This window comes from Mauremys reevesii, linkage group 4, assembly GCF_016161935.1.
Source record: "Mauremys reevesii isolate NIE-2019 linkage group 4, ASM1616193v1, whole genome shotgun sequence".
NCBI lineage: Eukaryota > Metazoa > Chordata > Testudines > Geoemydidae > Mauremys > Mauremys reevesii.
The window spans coordinates 137,287,440-137,307,727 of NC_052626.1; the positions used below are offsets into that span (position 1 = coordinate 137,287,440).

The window sequence follows — 20,288 nt, forward strand, 5'->3', positions numbered from 1 at the left end:
CCCACCCCGATTTTCAGATGCCTAGGAAAAACAATTCGCTTTACAACATGCCTCGAGGCTCATCAGATCTGGGCTCTTTCAGACCGAAGTGGGAACAAATTCCAAGGCCGTGGGGCCCTCGCAGCACATGACCAGCCAACAGCCCCTTCTTGTTTGGATGATTTATAATTTCTTAAGTGGAAAATGTTTTCCTTTTGTCTGTTCTTCAACCCTGTGTCCCCCAACTGAGCAATCCATGCCACGGAACTCACACGCCAACTCAGCTGGTATAAGCCAGAGTAACTCCATTGGCTTAAACAGAGCTATACCTATTTACACCAACTGAGAATGTAGCCCTTGTCTTGTTTGTAATTGTGGATGCCACTCCTGTACCTTCTGCTTCCCGTATAGAACTAGAGTGCAAGCAGGACAGAGAGTGGCCATTAGAGATATCACGTGTTGTACAAACTATTCCACTGCCCTTTGGAAGACCGTGACATCGCTTTATTAGTAATTCTTGGAGAGTGGAACACTGAATAACTCTGGTTTGTTTTCTCAAGACTAAATCTGTACATAACAACAAATAAAACAAACAAACAAAGAACCCCAACAACCCAACACAAAGTCTGTTGCAACTTCATATCTCAGTGCGGCATCTGGGTTTAAGGCCATGAAGGGTAACGCTCAACTGGTGAAGAATTTCTGGACATCAGAAAATTCCATGTATGGACCTGTTACTTATACTACTCGTTTAACTGATGCAGGAGAGGACAGGCAAAGAGCACACTGGAGATAATGCTTTACAAAAAGAAAAGCTGAAATGCAACGTGAGCACACAACATCTGCATTCAGCGACTGTTCAAGTACTGCAGTCTCTTATAAATTCATACCTTACTTTTTTAATTTAAATATCAAGTGCTCTGAGAGCAACTTTCGAGTTGCCTGGTTTACAATCCAGTATTAAGTGCACACAAGGGAGAGCTGATTTAAAGATATATACATCACACACACACACACACACACAATGCATTTTATGTACCGTAGCTATCTTAACCAGAGATGAACTGAATGGATTGGCAAACATGAAGTCCCTATGATCAGAGAGGCTCACACACAGGTAAGGGGCGGCTATCCATGGTGCTACCTGCCCTGGACGCTGTCAGGAAATCTGGTCATTCTCCCAAGCACCAGCTCTGGAAAGCTTCTGCACACAGTCCTGATTCAGCTGCTGGTTGGACGTCCTTCCCCAGGAGATGTAGGTCTCTTAAAAGCTGGGCTCGTGGGGCTGCTTCCCACAGCATGCTCTACACTACAGGATATGCTGTTTCCCCCACCCCAGTGTGGGGCAGGCCTTTGGGGTATATCACGTACAGGCATGTATGTGCTCCAGCTCATCTCTAGCGTGAAGCAGAACCATTTGGCAAAGGAGACGCTTATAGGAACTTAGACCCATACGGCTGTATTCATATCAAAGCCTGACTGGGTGTGGTCTGTGGTGCCATGGACCTTCTTGGCATAATTCTTGGATTTGTCATTACTAGCTTCTGCCTTTGGGCACCTCTCCATTTTGCTGTGAGCATTCTGTAGGTTCCCATGGAGGGCGAAGTAAAATGTTCCCTTCTGCTTGCTCACCTTTTTGGATCTCTTTGAAATTTCAGTCTCTCTGTCTTCCGCCGGGAGCCAACATGGTTTTTCCTTGAGGAGCCTATCTCGGTCTGGCCGTACGCTCCTCAAGAACTTTTTGAAGATGTTGGCCGTGAGGGAAAACTTCCTGTAGAACTCCTGAGACCTGCTGATGGACAGGGAAGTCTCATTTTTCTCCCCCTTTTTATCCAGTTCTGGCAGATCCAACCAGTTCCCAACCAAATCTGCAAAGATATTATCCCCTAAGACCAGAGGCTGCCGGTTCCTGCTCTGAGACATTAGTGAGGAAGTCCAGTCGTTGGCCTCATCAGAAGCCTGGCATTCTCTGCATCCCAATCTACTCCCAGCCAAAGTCTGAGGGATGCTGGCTGTGTCTCTATGAAACTGGTTCCCAGTTGTGCCCAAACTGGCTGACTCAAATTTCCTTGGCGGGCAGTACTCTGCTGTGGTCAGAGCTGAAGAAGGTCTGCTAGTAGGATAACAGTCTTTGCTATAAGCCACGTGTCTGTGGTGGCTACTGTCTGGTAAAGTCACAGGGCCAAACAGGCTGGCAGATTGTGGCACCTGGGTGGAGTGTGCAAACGCCATGGGGCTGCACTCCTCCAAAGATCTCCTTCCCAGCAACCTCTCATTCTGCCTGCTGGCTCTGGGCACCTCTCTGCCATTTCGACAGCACTGGTGCTGGCCAATGCCTGAAACCTTGTTTCGAGTCTCTGAAATCTCCAACTGCTCCAAAGCTGTCTGGACCTGGAGGAGTTTCAACTCTTGCAGGGCACCCATCATGCAATTCATCTGTTCATGCAGCCCGTCTCCAACCTCCTTCATGGATAACTGTTTGGGGAAGAAGAGAGGAGAGTGAATCAGTGCTTAGAGACGCCAAGACAAAACAAGTAGGATTTTACCCCTGCAACATATAGGGAAGTAAAAGCTAGGACATGTTCCCTTTTTATCTTGTAAGTTAGACAGCAGCAAAAAGCAGGTCTCTCCTGAAACATGCCCTAATACTGAATTATTAGGACTTAAATGTGCTATCCTGCCCCTGGTGCTCCAGCCATTTCATGGGATAATAAACACACATATTTTTTAGATTCTGAAGAAATTAAAATATTTTTTTTAAAGATTCCATATCCTCACCCATTAACATAACCGAAATAAGCATTTGATTGACAACAAAAATAATGTTTATCTGAATTTCAGTTAATTGCTTAGCAGAACCTCTATTCATGTAACCGAGCATGACAATTCGCTGCATCAATTTTTAGACTTATTCTGCAGCTGTTGTTTCTTTCTTGCTGTGCAAACAACTGAGACTAGAAGTGGGTGCTCTGAATTTATAAATGAACCAGCCTTTGACTGACTAGTTTCTGTAACATGTTAAAATCAAAACCAAAAAATATTTAAAAAAAAAACCCACATTGTCACTCTGTAATATGTCTTAATGCTTTGTTATAATACCCTAATTATAGGTTGAGAAACATAAGCACCAGCATGGAATGAAGTCCTAGAAATTTGAATAGTAATATTGAAAAAACAAGAAATCACAAGTTTATTTGCTGAAAAATCAGTTATTTTGGCTTCCAAACTAGATCCATCATTCACACTTGTGTTTTATCCTTCTACTTGAATAGAAAGGTGTAACTCTCCATGTTAACATTAAAATATGCTAGTTATTTTCCAAAGCCTCTATATTGCCCTCTCTCCCCTTTCATTCTGTTGCTCTCCTTCTCTCTTATGTGGGATCTGGATCATATTCCCAAAGCGGCATCATAAAACAAATGGGCTATACTTTCCAACAGCTGCTACTACTTTTTCGGAGGGCAGGGGCGCGGGGAGGGGGGGGAGAGGAGGAGGTGGTTTGCCAGGCTGGAGGCAAAGATACGTCACACTGATGTAGAGAGGTTGGCAGACAGGATTATAAATGTCTCAGAGAAAATCAAACCTAAAAGTTCTTTAGTATACAGTTTAAAAAGCTGATCACAAACTTTGCATGACAAGCGTTCTCTTAATATGCTACTTTCTTTTAACACTTGAACACAGGAGTGGCTGTACATTACCAAGCAAACTTTTTTTTTGCGGGGGAGCGGGGGAGGATCATTTTGCTCAGTTATTTGCGGTTTGCTGTTTGTTACTGCAGGTTCTCACCAGTGGGTAAGAAAGGCCATTAAAACACTGCCACTCTGTAATAACCACGCTGCAAAAGTGAAAATCCCCACAACACATGTTCCAGGCACAAATCTCCATCTAAGTTTCAAAAATCAGACTCTCAGAGTTAGCAGAAGTATGACACCTATTTCTGGAGCTTCATGCTCAAGAGGAGAAGCATATTCACCTGCTAGAAAGGATATCTGGCTGTGAAGTTATGGAAAAACTCTCTGTTCAAACCTCTGATTACATTTACAAGTCAAGTCTCCCTTACAGGCTAAGATTACTAGTATCTGCAAAATAAAGCTACATCTGCACATATGTACAAGTAACGCCCACACGTTTACAATAAAAGAGCTCTTGCGTTACCAATACAAAATCTGGGACCATATGTTCCATAAGCCTCAGACAAAACTATCACCTTACCTCTCCAGATTTGCTGTAATGCTTCTTGTCCTAACCTTTCTTGCCTTATTAATGGAAGTCGTTTTTATCTGCAGCTTTGCAAAGCTGGATTTGGAGCCAGCTTGGACCCTCATTGGACACTTCACATCAAATCCCCTCGCAGGCAAAGTGGTGTAATCAAGCAGTGATGAGTGACAAGGGTCCTGCAGTAATGACTAGACTGGTCAAAAAGACAGCATATGCTCGACGGCTGTGCTGTTCCCTTCATTGATTCAATTAACTCCCCCATGATGGGTGGTGTCGTTACAATGCAGGCCTCATCCGACAGGGACCATTAATATTTCAGAGGCAGCATTTACCATTACTCTGTTCATTTCACCTGTGGGACCCTTCCCCTGTGAGTGCCTAGGATTCAGAGCTGGTTGAAAAGCAGTAACAAATTTTCACTGAAACTTTTCAACATTTTTTGTTGTTTTGGTAAAATGTTTTTCATGGAGATTTAAAAAAGTTTTGCGCCACTCTAATAGGATAAACACAAAATGCTTCTCAGCCACTGTGGGGCCAGTTTTAATTGTCAGAGCTCCTCTGACTTCAACTGGACCGTTTATAACAGCAGAGGATATGCCCCTCAGAAACAGCTTCAACCACCTTTGAGGTAGGTACATATCGATCCTGTTTTACAGCTGGACAAACGGAGGCACAGCGAGGCTGATGTTACTGTTTATCTATCTTTGGTACTTCTATGGTGTCTCTCCACTGACGTTAGAGTTACACCTGGGAAGACCATACCCCAACATGCCTCTGGCCCAAGGACCTCTTGATGCCAAATGGCGGAGGGCACCAGATGTGCATAAGGGTTACAAGTATCAGAGGGGTCACCGTGTTAGTCTGGTTCTGTAGAAGCAGCAAAGAATCCTGTGGCACCTTATAGACTAACAGACGTTTTGCAGCATGAGCTTTCGTGGGTGAATACCCACTTCTTCGGATGCAAGCAGTGGGTTACAGGGATTACAGGGATCCCCTGAGTCTGGCATCTACATATTAGTTCACCAAAGAGTGTTATGTAAGGTATCCACTCAGAGCCTGTGTCACACTGGTCCTTGTAACCATTGCAAAACGCATGTATGGAAAATATGTCAAGAGTTATGTACAGATACTGAAAATTATTGTCTTAAGGTCTGTGGGGCTGGTCACCAAAAGGTGACAAACAGGTTTCTTACAGGCAGAATATGATTATCTATCAGTGTGTCTACATGTACTTGAGTACTGTATATTTTGCAGTGAGTCCCTATTTACAGTCTGAGCAACATGCTCATCAGGTGATTGCAGTCTTGAGGGCAGATCCTAGACAGGAAAACACAAGGAGCGGGGGGGTTACCCTGTTTGCAAGTGCTGACAATGGATTTTTGGACTATAACTGTAGGGACAGAGACACACTCTGGATCTTTCCACCGAGGAGTGGCGTAGTCTCTCAGTGCCTCAGTTTCCCATCCATACAATGGGGATAACGCCCTACCCTACTGCACAGGGGTGTCAGGAGGAGGGCTGCTCGGTTACTACAACAGTGGGGGCCAGTATCTACTTATGACAGGTAAGCGCTGTGGTTCTATGTTTAAGGACTAGATCCATTTGGGAATCCCCAGTAAAGCAGGTTTTGTACCCTGATCTCCAGACGCAAAGGGGTAGGCGTGTCAAGCTGCCCCATCCATCCCCCAGCAACAGGAACTGTGCCTAGCACAGTGGGGTACTGGTCCGTGAGTCAGGCACCTAAAAACGACGGTAATACAAAAAATAAATAACAGCAATAACTCCATTTGCAAAGGCTTGCAAATTTTTTTTATCATTTGCCACAAACCTAAATCCAAGAGACTGCCCCAGCCTTGATGATACATCTAACAGAGCCTCGTGGGAACGCATTTCCGGACCTTGTTCTGGATGACAAGCCACACTCTGTAATGCTTCCACAAATGCACCCGCAGCAGCAAATTTAGTTGCAAACCCCATAAATAAATGACTGCAAGCAGGAACTGCTTTTATTTTTTGAGCGTTATATAAGCCAATGCAACCATTGTTACATAAAGTCCACTGTCAACAAATCGTCCTTGAGGTTTGATCCATGCCCACAGCTTGGTCCATGTAGCAGCATTCACAGGAGAACTTCCTTACACCTCTTTCCAAACTCTTGGGGTGTTTATACAATAGCAGGTGGCTGGGGCTGATGCGGATTAGCCACTGACTCTTTTAGGTCTGAATGGACTCACCTCACCAAAACAAGAACCCCACAAACCTAAACATAGGGCCCCAGGAGCCTCAAGCCACCCAGAACTGAACTATGCCTCAGTCTGTCCGTACAAAGTCAAATTCTGTCTGCGTTACTCCCATGTGTCAATCCCACTGAAGCTGCAAGGACTACTTGCCTGCTTAATGCAAGCAGGGGTTGGCTCATGGTCATTACAATATTTTTCCCATGTCACGGAAAAGGTGAGTACCAGTAAAAGCAAAGTGTAAGTCAAGGTGATTCCAGCACTAAGCCTGCACCTGCTGCCCAGACACAAGGCTACGCCTTTATTTAATATTACTTTATTTTCACCCATCAAACCCAGGAGTCAGGTTAACTCCAGTGCGCTGAACAAATTGTGTCAGTGAGCACACTCAGTAAGTGTGTTCCCCAAACACTTGCGCTTCCAAACTGCTGCATGGTGTTTAGCAGTTGCTGGGTTCCACCCTGTGACAGCTGCAGTTCAGTGCCTGGGTGAAAGAATTCCTGTGTATAGTTTACCCCATAAGTATATAAAGCATATTAGTCTAAAAGCACTATGTAAATGTAAGATGTCAGTATGCACACATCCTGGGGTCTAATATGTGAACCGGACAAAGTACTGTATAAACAGAAATGCAATCCTTTGGCAGATCAGTGGATAGCCAGAAAAGCAACACACTAATGGGCTTATGTACATCTCATATTCCACTATTTTACATAACACAAAGCCAAATGTCTCTGTGCAAAGGATGGGTAAGACTGATTGGGCAAGGGGAGCAAGAAAAATGGGAAATTCATTTGTAATTTCTCACTTTAACAAAAAAGTTGTTAAACATTTTGAGAACTAACATTTTTCTACTAGTGTCTGAATTCACAGGACTGCTCTGGAATCCAAATCCAGCTAAGCCCCTTGAGCCAGAGTTGTTTGTATTTCCAGTTCATCTCCACATCTGGGTTGCCCAGGACTACGGCAATATTTTGGTGATGACTGAGGGAGAAAGAAAGGAAAAAAAAGAATAGATAACATATTCCAGATTCCAGCTGACTGGAGAGACATGAAAAGAAGGTCTCTGGGTGTGTTTGGGATAATGAGGAGGATGACAGATGTCCAACTCTTAGGTAAAAGAGGTATTGTGAGAGGAAGTTATTGCTGAGGGAAAAGGAAAGAAGGAATTGCAGTGACAGCTCTTAATAATCAGGTTGATAGGCAACAGAGCCAGCAACAAACACATTTGGTATTTAAAGAGAATGAAATAAAAGAGAAAAATTACTTTAGAGCTGCTGAACTGATCAGATAGCGTTCCAAAGGAAAACACAGAACCTAACAACATTATTTTTTAATGAGCCTGAATTCTTACCTCAAGCACAGCTCGTCAGTGGGAAATTATCTTAAGGGTGATTTAAGAAGGATTTTTCATGTTGGGTTTATGCCTTTTTTTTGTTGCCTTATTTCTGCTTGTGTGTTATTATGCAAATATTGGGAATTTCAAATCTGTTGTTCCCCGGTTTCACAGGAGAAACTCTGGGAGCTCTTGGGGATGTTAACTGTGAGATTACAGCTAATTTGAAGGGAGGTGGGGAAGAGGGGATGAATCTTTGACAAAGGCGTCTTTTATCCAAAATGTTAACTACTCATTAAATAAGTGTTAACAAAAAAACAAAACAAAAACCCCAGTTTCAAACAATTTGACTCAAATTTTCCTCTCTCTTTCAGTTGCTTAACTTTCACTCTATTGGCTCTTGTGATGTCATCTTTTTGCTAGTTCTCCCATCAACACTGAATCTTTCAGGACAGACAAGACCCAAATTTCTAGTATAAAAACCAAAATCAAATGTTAAAAGTAAATAAACAAACAGATAACAAAGAACTAACTCTCAGGCCTTTATTATTCATTGTAAAGGAGCTAGAAAGGGCACAAGGCCAATTTTTATTTCCTTTGTACATCAGCATTCTGCCTTTCCTGCACCTGGAGTTCTGGTTTTGGGCCCTGAATGTATGCAACAGGCTGAGTGTGATTCCAAAACCATTCACTGCTTTCCCAAGACCACGTACTTCACCCAAGATTCTGGGCTCTCAGAGCTAAACAAACCAGACAGTCTCTGGGATTCATCTCAGGTATAAACTAGCAAATAAAGTTGTTTATTGCTTTCGCCCCCTAGATTGAGCAGCTGTTAGTAGCAGGAAATCAGCAGACGGAGTTCCTTCCTGCTGCCTGGACCCAGTGCAATGCTGAAGAAAGAGGTTCCTCGACACACCACGGATGGCTACACAAAATTAATAATAGTGAGGATGGTGGAGTCTCAAAGGGGCCAATTCATCCTTGCTTCTGAGCAGAGTGCAATGTAAGAGTGAAGTGGAGGTGCAAATGAGGACATATGTTTCCCCGTGTGGAAACTGCGAGGGGCTGCTTCAATCGTTAGGGTTGCATAAATTTTGCCCAGGTTATAAGATGCCTTATGAGCTACTGCAGAAGCTGGGAATAGATAACAGTAGAGGAACATCCCGCCTATACCCTGATCCCTCCAGATGTGCCCCTCTGGAGGATGATGTAGAACCAGCTGTGCCAAATCTATGTCTGTCAGGGAATCCCCTGCATCAGGGAATTCCTTGGATGCTGCACCACAGCAGTGAATTCAGCCAAAGGGTTCTAATCCCACCTCCGCATAGGACAATTCACCAAGGCTTTACCTTTTAGTCCCAGGAACCAAAGGTATTTAAAGGTTGACATCACACTGCTAAGCTACAAACCACCTTTCTGTGACCTACAACGGATGGCTCCAACAGACTGTCTGACTCAGCTTTCTGCCTGTGTCTCAACTTACCCCTATGCAGATCTTTTCTGTTCAAACAGACGCAGGTCTCTTTCTCTCTCAACACTTCACAGTGATTGACCCAGCTCCCACAGTGAGAAGCACTGGGCGTATAAAGCCAAATGGAAGTTCCAGCCCAGCTTAGCTGGGTTCCTCCTGTCTTTGGAGAGTCATGTCTCTGTGTGACAGAACTTTCCTTATTTACCTCTCAAGTAAAAATTCCACTAGGGGCTGCTTTTGGTTGCTTCCGCAAAACATTACCACATAGCAGGCACTGCCACATTAGCTTTAGATACTGAGTGACTTGAAAGAGAAGGGTAAATGTCAGGGGAAGGAGAGGAGAGTGGAGACAGGGTCACTGGCGCATGGTATGTCTTCGCTGCAAAACCAGGTGTATTCCTCACTCAGGTTGAAAAACACAGGGAAGACACGGCATTGCGGGTTTTAATGCAGCTCAAGTTAAAACCTAGAAGGTAGCCTAGGGTTGAAGTTGTGCTGCTAACTGGAGTTAAAACCCAGATGCCTCCGAGTCACTGCTATTTTAACCCAAGTTAGCCCAACCCCAGGTAAGAGCACGCCTTTGTCTTCCAGTGAAGACACACCTTCAGAATTGCTATGTGGAGTAGGGCTGGCTGGGGGTGAGTGGGAGGTAAATTATTGGAGTGGGGGGGAGAGTCCCAAAAATTATTTTTTCCCCAAATAGTTCCACAAAAATTTCAGATTTTTGATGACAAGGCAAAGAATTTTCACTTTTTGGGGGTTCCCTCCCCCCTCTTCTATTTCCCCCCCTTCCCGCCCCCATTCCCCTGCCTCATTGTCACCAAAGAAGTTGAAAAAAAGGGTAGGGGGGGAACAAAAATAAAGTTTGTTGCCTCTCTGAAAACCTCCAACGTTTCCCCCACAATGTCCCCCTGCCTGTGGAAAAGCCATTTTCACTCCGCTCTAGCGCCTCACGTCCTCTCCCGTGACACGGGCTCCTGTTGCTAGGTAACACAAATAATAAGGTGAAGCGGTTGGCTATAGAGGGCGGTTGGGGAGGTGGGGGTGAGGTAAGCACTTTGCCCTGGAAGGGCCTGTCAGTGGGTTGGGGTGGGAAATATATTCAGCAACAAGACGTGCATAACAATCAGGTCCTGAGACCTTGTCTATGACCCCCATCACCACGGTATTGGAGCACCTCACAATCCTTAATGTATCTTTGCTCACAACATGCCTGGGAGATAAGCCTGTGCTATTATTTTAGAGGGGAAACCGAGGCACGCAGAGACTAAATGACTTGCCCAAGGTCACATAGGAAGCCTGTGTAGGGAACAGGGAACTGAACTTGGGCCTCCTGATTCCCTGGCTACTGCCCTAATCAATGGATCCTTCCTTCCTCCTGGGAGCTTACTGCAGGATTGGGTTCGAGACAGTGGCAAGACCTTATTTCTTCTGCCCACCCTCCTGTTTCCTCATTTGCCATCATAGCCCCCATGTTGCACTGTGCCCACCATTAGCTGTATGCTCTTTGGTGTTAGCATTGTATCTTCCTCTAAGATACAATGTCTGGAAAGGGCTTTTGGGTGCCACCTCTATACAAATGATAAACAATGACAACTGAAAGAAGAATTCATATATCCACTGAAGACAACAGGCCTTGGTGTCCTTCACAGATCCCACACAAAGAGAGGAGTCCACTTCCTTTACCTGCCTTTTCTGTTTCAGTTTTGGACTCTTAATCAGGAGTTTTACCCTGTAAATTTTGCAAGAGCAGTCAGTAATGAGTGCTGCCATGGCTGTATAGACACTATTGCAACAGTGGCTAATTGAATTCAGTCTAAACGTTACTGGAATGCCTTACTGAGATGCCCTCTCTTCAGGAAAAGAATACTGGGGCATTTTGCAAGCACGACACATGGTTACCAAATCAGGACTCCGTGCCAGACAGGATGTAAAAATAAAAGGGCTGCATTTTGTCACTTACACTGAAAGTTCTACTCCTGTGAGACATTCACACCAAGAAACACGAGACTGTTTGCTCTGAGATAAGCTGTTGTAATAGGGAAACCAAACACCGCACCAAATTCTAAAGTTTGATGTTATGTCTGGGTGTGGGAGCAAATGTTAACTTCGATGTGATATTTGTTGGTTAACAATATATTAAAAAAAATATTTTCCACAAAATATTTAGAAACATCCTGGTTTCCCCAAGAATAATCAAAACTCACACAATTAGACTGTAACTGCTTCCAGTGTTTTCAGCCTACAATATGAGCCTGACTTTGTTTTCAGTTATAACAGTGTAACTCTTGACTTCAATGAAGTTATGCTTGAATAGCAATTTATTAAGATCAGACTTCGGCCCATTCATTGTCTTGCACCTTGTATCATGATTTACACCTGTGCAAAGCGGTATCCCTGCTGTGAGTGGAGAACTCTGATTTGGCAGCACATTTCACCTGCTTTGCACAAGTGTAAAAAGACTTTGCCAGGTGCAAACAGTGGAGAATCAGGCTCTATATTAGCAAAGCATCTTCTTAACCTAGTTCCTATCAAGGGCCTAGGTCTGAAGGGATGGAGATTCTGAGAAGTATGTTTTACAGTGGTAAAAGTCACACCAGGCTAACCCTTTCACAGGATAAAAGTTGTGGTTGTGTGTGGAATGGATTAGCTACCTCTCCATTGCATGAAGGTTTCTGCATCTTTTGACTGATCCTCACAACTAGGTTAGTGTAACTTTTCTAGAGTTTGCACTTTTTTTAAAATAGGATTTAAACATGTCTGAGGATGCTAGCATCTCATTCCCATTAACACTACAACAAAACCTTCAATAATAATTATCTGCACAAGTTGTACTTACCTAAGTAATTTACAAAGCCTCCACATCTGTATTCTTCTCTGTCCCTATTTCCACAGCCCCATTTTGCTGCAGTTCATTGGCATCGCTACTGAATTTATGGGCAGGAAATTGGAAAGATCCTTGTTTGTTTTTCTTTTTCCATAAGCGTGAATAGCATTTTTTCCCATGGTTTTCAATATCACAGCTGAACTTATGAGCAGGAAATCAGCCCAATAGGGGTTTGTATTTGGTGTTACTATTCAGCTCTACTGACTGAGGGCCAAATGGAACACATGCCTATACTGGGACAGAACGTAACCTGAAATTGCTACTTACAATGACCTAAGCATCACTATTCATTTCTAATAGCCACATAAACGCCAGCTGCAACCTAATGGTAAAATCCCGACAAGATACCACACAGCTTCCTAGTTGAAGAATGACTTATTTTTATTGCAGTGGAGCCTAGAGACCTCTGTCCCATTGTACCAGGTATCTATGCAACCCTATAACAAAGAAACCATTTCTGCCAAAAGAACTTGCAGTCTAGAACTTAGGAACCCCAATCATGAACCTAGACCCCTTTGTGCTAGGTGCTGTACAAACACAGAACAGATGAGACAATGATGTGTAGTGCTCAGAGCAGGAAACTGGAATGAGGGGTCCTGGTTTCCAGATGGCTGGCTGGCTGTGTGACCTTGGGAAAGCCAGCTCACCTCTCTGTGCTTCCACTTATCCTTTTGCTAAATGGAGAACTCCACAAAGGCACTGGAAGGCTCAGGGCCAGCTCTAAATCCTGGGAGCCCACTGGAGTCTGTAGAAGTTTTGCTATTTGCTTCAATGGAACCTGGAGTGGGCCTGTAATGTGCTTTGAGAGCCTCTTATGAGGGGCTCTATAGACTGGTGCAATGCCAATGCATCTTAATCCAGCACTACCAAATAATAACAATAATACCGAGCTCTTATGTGGCATTTTTTTTTGTCATTCACTCTCAAAAGGGCTAGAGTGGAACTGGAAAAGGCTCAGAGAAAAGCTACAAAGATGATCAAGGGTATGGAATGGCTTCCATGGGAGGAGAGACTAAAAAGACTGGGACTGTTCTGCTTACAGAAGAGGTCTATAAAATCATGACTGGTGTGGAAAAAGGAACAGAGAAGTGTTATTTACCCTTTCCCACAGTACAAAAACCAGGGGTCACCTGCTTAAATCAGCTGGTTTAAGACAAACCAGAGGAAATACTCTTTCACAAAATTAACCTGTAGAACTCCTTGCCAAGGGACGTGGTGATGGCCAAAAGTATAACTGGGTTCAAAAAAGAACTAGATATGCTCATTAAGGATAGATCCATCAATGGCTATTAGTCAAGATGGTCAGGGGTCTAACACCATGCTTGAAGTGATCCTAAACCTTGAGTGCTAGAAGCTGGATGGATAAGACGAGTGGATCTCTGCAAAACTGCCCTGTTCTGTGTGCACTACCCCTGAAGCTCTGGTACTGGCCACTGCTGGAAGACAGGATACTGAGCTAGATGAATCATTGGTCTGACCCAATATGGCTGTTCTTATGTTCTTAAACCCCAAAGTGCTTTCAAAGGAGGTAGGTACCATTCTCTCTTTTATAGATGGAGAAACCCAGGCACAGAGGGGTGAGGTAACTTGCCTGTTGTTGCCTTGTAGGCTAGCGGCAGGGCTGGGAATAGAGCCCAAAGTCTCCTGACCTCTAGTTTAGTCCTATAACTGTGGGGCCAAAGTGCCTGCTTTATAATGAATGAAAGTGTCAGCTGAGACTATCGTGACTTTAAAACACGTGCATGTGGAATATTCAAATTCTCTGAATGAAATCTACTTTCAAGGCATACTAGACATGCCAATGACTATTAGCTTATGATGGAAAATACACAACTGGAGAATGAAAGAAACTTCTCACTGACTGAACCAGGTTGGGTTTATCTTTGAGAGTCACAACCACGCCAGAGCTTTGAACATGCATTCTTGGAGGTTAACATGAAAACCGATTTAAGCATGTCCAGATCCAAGCTCTGCATGTGACCTCTGCCCGGCCTGGCACTGTTACAGCATGTGAAAGGCTCCACTGACCGTGTGTGCTTTGATGCACGGGATAGCAGTGGAAACATTTTGGAACACCTGCAACCCAAACCAAACACCAATTATTTGTAATCAATTTATATTTTTTTTACACGCAAAGAGAAAAAAGAACTGGAATCCATGAATCACAGGGACAGACAAGCTGGCACTGGAATAGGATTTCATTTTTAGTTAACCTCCCCTACATGAAACTGGGAGCTCTGCCAATTTTTTTTTTAACTTCTCTCAAAACCAGTCAAAAGCTGAAATAGTTTATACAAAGACACATTAAGCTTCAGCAGATCAAACTGTCTCAATCTTTCCCCTAGCTATAGGAACCAGACTTAACAAGATTTGGTTCTTTAAATAGGCCTTCTTTACAGGACCTCTCAACAATGTTACATTTATTCCTTCCCTTGCTTTTTGACATGAAAAAGAACTGCTTGTTGTGTATAATGCAAATCAGCATGTTACCATATTCAAACTGGTGCCATAACATTGGATTCCTAGTTAACCACAGATAGAGTTCTCATTGTCCATATTTGGTGGTACAAAGGGACACCCCCCACCACACACACCGGTGTTTGGTTCTGGTGCATTAATATCTGGAGCCATAACCAGCCTGGTAATGAAGAAAGTGGTGAAGAAATCGGGGTCAAGAGATTCAATTCCCATCCACCATTAAGCCCAGACTGTCGCAGCTGTCTATTAAACTGCTTGTCTGCTTTTAAGGGAAAGCTTACCTATTTTAATCCCAGACTGTAAGGAAGAGTATTGATTTTAAAATATTTTATGGTTGGGCATGTCACTTATGATGGTTTTAATTAATACAAGTCTACCTTAGTAAATGTACTTCTCTGCTCAGCTAGGCTGTCATTATTAATTTAATAAGCAGAAGGTTTGCCATATTGGCATCGGGGCGAGTAATTTTCACGGGGGGGGGCCACTTCACAGATTTTGGTAAGTCATCACGGGCCGCACGTTTCTACTATATTAATGGAGGGGGTGTGGGCCCTGGGAGGGAGTTTGGTGCAGGAGGGGGTGTGGGCTCTGGGAGGGGATTGGGGTGCAGGAGAGGGTGCAAGGTGAACTCTGATGCCATGAGTGTCAGTTACAGAAATAAGTTTGTATCTTAGTGTAATGAAAAATGGGGAAAACAGCCTGATCCTGCAAAATCTTAAACTTCTGTTTAATTTATGCCAGGTAAGTGGTCCTATTGAAGTCAATGGTCCTAACCTCACACCTTGTGAGAGAAGCGTATGCATCAGCCTTTGCAAGGCTAAGGCCTTAGTTTATTAATAAACTACTATTTTTTAAAAAAAATATGGTGTGGCCATATTTTCTACCATAAATAGCATTATCCTGTATTATATAATGGCAAAACTTAAGATGAAGGAGAGGATTTTCCGGGAGGCTTTCAAGTATCTAATTTTTGGCTTTCATATTAAATGCAAATATCCCTCACCTCTTCCAAATAGACTTGGAACCTATCACGATATCAGACTCCTACCCCCAAGAAACATGCACCAGTTCTAAGAGATTGCTGTTGAGTTAAAAATCAAGGCTAACATTTTCAAATAGGAGTGCCTCTTACATCCATATTTTAGCTCCTAAATAAAAGTACTGCCCTGATTTTTGAGATGCTGAGCCCCAGGAGTTCCCACTAACTTCAATAGGGTTAATTTTCATAGATGTTAGCAGCACTGATAATCAGGCTGCTTTTACTTAGGAGCCTAAATAGGGATTTAGGAGACTAACTTTAAACACACAGGTTCAAAAACATTGGCCCATGTTTTTAAAAAAAATTCCTTTCCCATGTTCTTGGTAACATCTTAGAGTTCGCTGAGGTTGAAAGAATTGTAAATGTCTAATGTGCCTGTCCAGTTCTCCTTTCTGCATTTCACTCAGCGTGTGTAGTGCCAGTAGGGTGACCAGACAGCAAATGTGAAAAAGCAGGACGGGGGGTGGGGGGTAATAGAAGCCTATATAAGAAAAAGACCCAAAAATCAAGACTGTCCCTATAAAATCGGGACATCTGGTCACCCTAAGTGCCAGTGAACTGGTCACTTTCACTTTTCCTTAGATTCCCTTCCTGGCTCAGGTGCCAGCTAAGGCACAGCTGCAATGTTGCCCAGTACAGACTCCAAAGGGGAATGCTTAAATCCAAGCAAAAAGCTTTCAGTGAGATTTGTATTACAAAGCGCAAGGGGATAAAGTAGATTCTGCCATCCTTACTCATGCTGATCAGCCCTACTGACATGAACTGGGCTACTCGCAGAGCACAATGCTACACCCAACATTTGGAGGCAGAGCTTGGCCTAACTATGTCCCTTTTAGAATTAGTCATTGTCAAGGAGCCTTCTCTGGGCCAGATTCTGCCACACTTACACAGAGTAACACCATACTCCACAAGTAGCCTCAGTTATAGGTGCTACTTCAACAGGCAGCAGTATGGCAGAATCCAGTCCCATAGGTGCAAAAGGTCCCAATCCTGCAAAGACTGGAACAAGTGAATAACTTTACCCACGAGCACTCTGACTTCAATGGGATTGCTGGTATACATAACATTATGCATGTGTTACTAAATGTTTGCAGTTTTGGAGCCTTACACCTTGGTACTTGTTATGAACTCAGGTTTGACAGTGAAGATTATGTTGCACTAGTAGTCACCTTACTGGTATCAGGAAGTTTGTATATTTCAACTTCCCACCTACCATTTTTGCTTTGTATTCTTTTGTTCTTACTATTATTTATTGGTATGACATGCATTTCCCCCCCCCCCACACACACCCTCTGGCTTCTTATTGAACTTTCAAACCCATTAATTAAAAAAACATCCATTCTTTCTACTAATCCACCAGTAACAAAAAACAGGGTATCAACATCTTCCCGCTTGTGGACAAGCCCAAGCAAGTTTCTGCAAGCAACATAGCCTTCTAAACAGAATCTGTGTGGTGGGGGAGGGTGTGAAACAGACTGTGCTAAATAAGACCAGGGATCCCATCCTAAAGAACAAATATTTTCCATTTTCAAAAAAACCCAGATTTAGAAATTGCAGCCACACATACTAGACTCCCATTCAAATAATGGTACATATCCCATTCCTTTAAACCTCTTCCTATTGGGACTTCCTATTTCACTTTCCAACCTCGCTGGTGTGTACTTTTCAGTGCAAACCACAAAATCACTAGCACTGTAATTTGCCTTGAGTTCTGTTTTTCTGAGACAGCTGGGTTAACAACATCTGACCAATCAGAGGCTAAACTCTGCCCTTTGATTTACACCAATGCAAACTGAAGTAATTCCACTAAGGTCAATGGAGATTTGCACAAAAATCATATGAGGGATGCTAATGTGAATCGTTACTTTATAAATTCAACTCCATGTAACTGTGTGGCTAGGATAGAGCAGATTTGTAGGCACTCTTAAAATGAGATGAAGTGGCTGGGAAACAGAATGCCTGGGATTATATGCCTGTGCTCTGCAGACTATTCTGACCAGAGATATCCAGTGACAGAAATGCTGGGTTTGTGAGGGATGTGTCTAAAACCTTACTGATTAGTTCATGGTTGGCAAGGATGGGGAGGGTGAGGTGAGGGGTAAACAGCAGATCTTACCCAGCACATAAATATTACCTGAGTACAGATGTGTGCATGGGACTAACAGGTTGGGGTGTGAGGTGGTGGGAATTTCTCTTTAAAATCCTACAGGCAGAGATATGTGAGTTGACCTAGTCTGCAGCTGTAGTGATTAGAAAGTTCAGCATTGCCCCATTTTAAAAATAGTGATTAGAAGTGGCTTCAATATTACTAGGCATACATGTCTGCATAGGAATATTTAATCGTTAGGGGGATTTTAGTCTTTAGATTTCAAACCCTCCCTCCCCAGAAAATTTTAAAAAAACTATGAGAAAATTGTATTGATATCATCTGGATTTATGGTTGATCCAGACTGACTGCAAGAGGCACTACGGAATATAAGTCCGGGGGGCTGACTGGAGAAAAACTGCCCTGGGTGAGTGGGGAGCAGGTACATGCCCAGTGGCGGGAATTAAAGGAAGGCCCCCTCAACTCCTCCACGGGGAGGGGGTGACACACAAGAAGGTAACCAACAATCACTCTACTGCAGTGATGCTCAGACTGAGGCACTAGGGCTGCAAGTTGCTCTTCAATGTGTCTCCTGCAGCTCCTGCTATAAAAACACTGAGTGATTAACGGAGCGGGCTGCTTTTCCTATGTTATTAACCAATTGTAGAATACTTGGTCCCTCGTTTTGCTGTGAGATGCATAGTAATGCAACTCCTATGTCTCTTGTGGGTAATGCTGATTGCTAATTTGGCTCCTGAACCACGTAGGTCTATCGCTGCTCTGCTCTGTTTAGCAAATGACCAGCAGAGCCCTGCAAATGCCCCAGCCTGAGTTGTTCAACAGTCAGATGCACGGGACAGGCAGTTGTTGAGTTCCTCGTTTCTCCCCATACAAATCAACCCCTGGCCCCCTCTCTTCCCCGGGGTCCCTTACCAGCTCCTGCTTCAGGCGGCGCAGGTAATGATCCATGTTTTTCTTCTCCATCCTCCCACGTTCAAGTCCGCTTGTGGACACCTCAACAAGCCAGAGGCGCAGCAGCAGCTTCCCCGGCACCATGCAGCTCACAAAAGGCTTTCTTATTCCCACGCAGCCCCGGGGGGGCCGGGAGGCTTCCCTTCACACGCCCGTCCACGCCAGCATTTTCAGTGCAACCTTCCTACGGTTCAAAGTTTCTCCCTCTCGCGGGGGGAAAAGCAAACCCAGCCCGGGCTCCTTTCTCGAGCACACGCGCTGGGGGAGTTTGCAAAGGCAAAAGCTCGCGTGGAAGAGAATCCTCCTCGCCCTGCCGCTCAGCGCACTTCAGCGAGCCCGGGCTCGCGCGCCTGCACCCTCTGCCCGGGAAGCCCCGGGCTGCACCTCCCGCGGCCGGCGCAGTGTGCAGCAGGCAGCCCGTGCGCCGCTCGTCCTCCCCGCTGATTGCAACCAGATCCCCTCTGCAAGCCGCGGCGGCTGCAGCTGCGGGCACATGGCAGTGACATGGGGATCCCCCATCCCAAGCTGCTGCTGCAGCGGCTGCGGGGGAGAGGCGGGAAATCTGCTGGAGGGGGAGGTCTTAGCAGAGCCGGGAGCCAGCAGTTAGTGGGGCAGAGGATGGGGTCAGTTATGGACCGCTCCTCCAGCTCAGCCAAGCGCCGTGTTTTTGCACGTTTACTCTAGGAGATCTGGTGCCCGCAAAGGCACCCGAGAGCAAAAACATGATTGTCCTTGAATGGAGTTTCAAAATTCCAAACCTGTGGTGGTGGGTCCCTTGGAAACAGGACCCCTTTGGCAATATGGCCAGCCCCAGCCCTTCCAATCTCCCCAGGCAGGGGCCCCGTCCGAAACCATGAGATTTTAAACATCATGCATTGGGTGGTTTGCATTTGCCTCCTGGCATGGGCTTATCGGAGTCACATTTCAAGTTTTTTCTCTACAAGTAGAAGGGCTAGAAAGTAGAAACTTTTTTTTTTTTTTAATGAAAGCGGAGAGTCTCCAGTAGTCTCCTGACTTCAGGCTGTGACTTTAAGAAAAACAGCAAATACTGAGATACTCGTGGTAAAATCGGAAAGTTAGCAACGCTGATTAGTGGGCTAATTTTTACCCCAAATGATCCTGTCCTAGCATAGAGTATATACACTATGGGCCTGGTCATGCAAATTGCTCTGCAACAGTGAACCCAACAGCCCAGAACTACCCAATCCACACCCTCATCACAACACAGTGTGAAACCCTCCAATTTTGGATGGTTCAAATTTGCTTTAACTCTTGCAACGCCCTTTCAATTTTTCCACACTGGATCTTGGTGTGAGTGGGTGCAAGACCCTCATTATCGGATCAGAAGTGAACACAGGAGGAACCTGCACCCTACTACTCTGATCTACTCACCTGTGCTGTGAGTTTCACATGTTGAAGAAGTGATCGTATCAAAATGTTAATAACTGACAACGGGTTCTCCTTGTCCTGAGTAGGAGATGTGCCAACCTATGACTCTTGCCTAAAATGTTAGCCAACAAGAACGGGCCTAGCTACAGCCTTTCCCTTGAAATCTGTCTATTTCTCTTGGCTGGCTGTGGCTGGA

General features: G+C 44.4%; 1 protein-coding gene across 1 annotated transcript; it reads right to left on the reverse strand.

Annotated features, from left to right (window-relative positions):
* Positions 1-485: 485 nt before the first annotated feature.
* Positions 486-19,090, reverse strand: INKA2 (inka box actin regulator 2). The gene is made up of 2 exons (XM_039537648.1): positions 18,665-19,090; positions 486-2,454 (listed from the first exon to the last, which is right to left on the reverse strand). The coding sequence occupies exons 1-2, from the start codon at positions 18,785-18,787 to the stop codon at positions 1,423-1,425; spliced, it is 1,155 nt and encodes a 384-aa protein (XP_039393582.1). The 5' UTR covers positions 18,788-19,090; the 3' UTR covers positions 486-1,422.
* Between the last annotated feature and the right edge of the window lie 1,198 nt (positions 19,091-20,288).

Excerpts from the sequence above, each read along its gene's own strand:
- INKA2 (XM_039537648.1), bottom strand. The coding sequence starts at position 18,787 with ATGGTGCCGGGGAAGCTGCTGCTGCGCCTCTGGCTTGTTGAGGTGTCC. Across the intron at positions 2,455-18,664 it reads GCCGCCTGAAGCAGGAGCTG|TTATCCATGAAGGAGGTTGG; the intron begins GTAAGGGACCCC and ends TTCCCCAAACAG.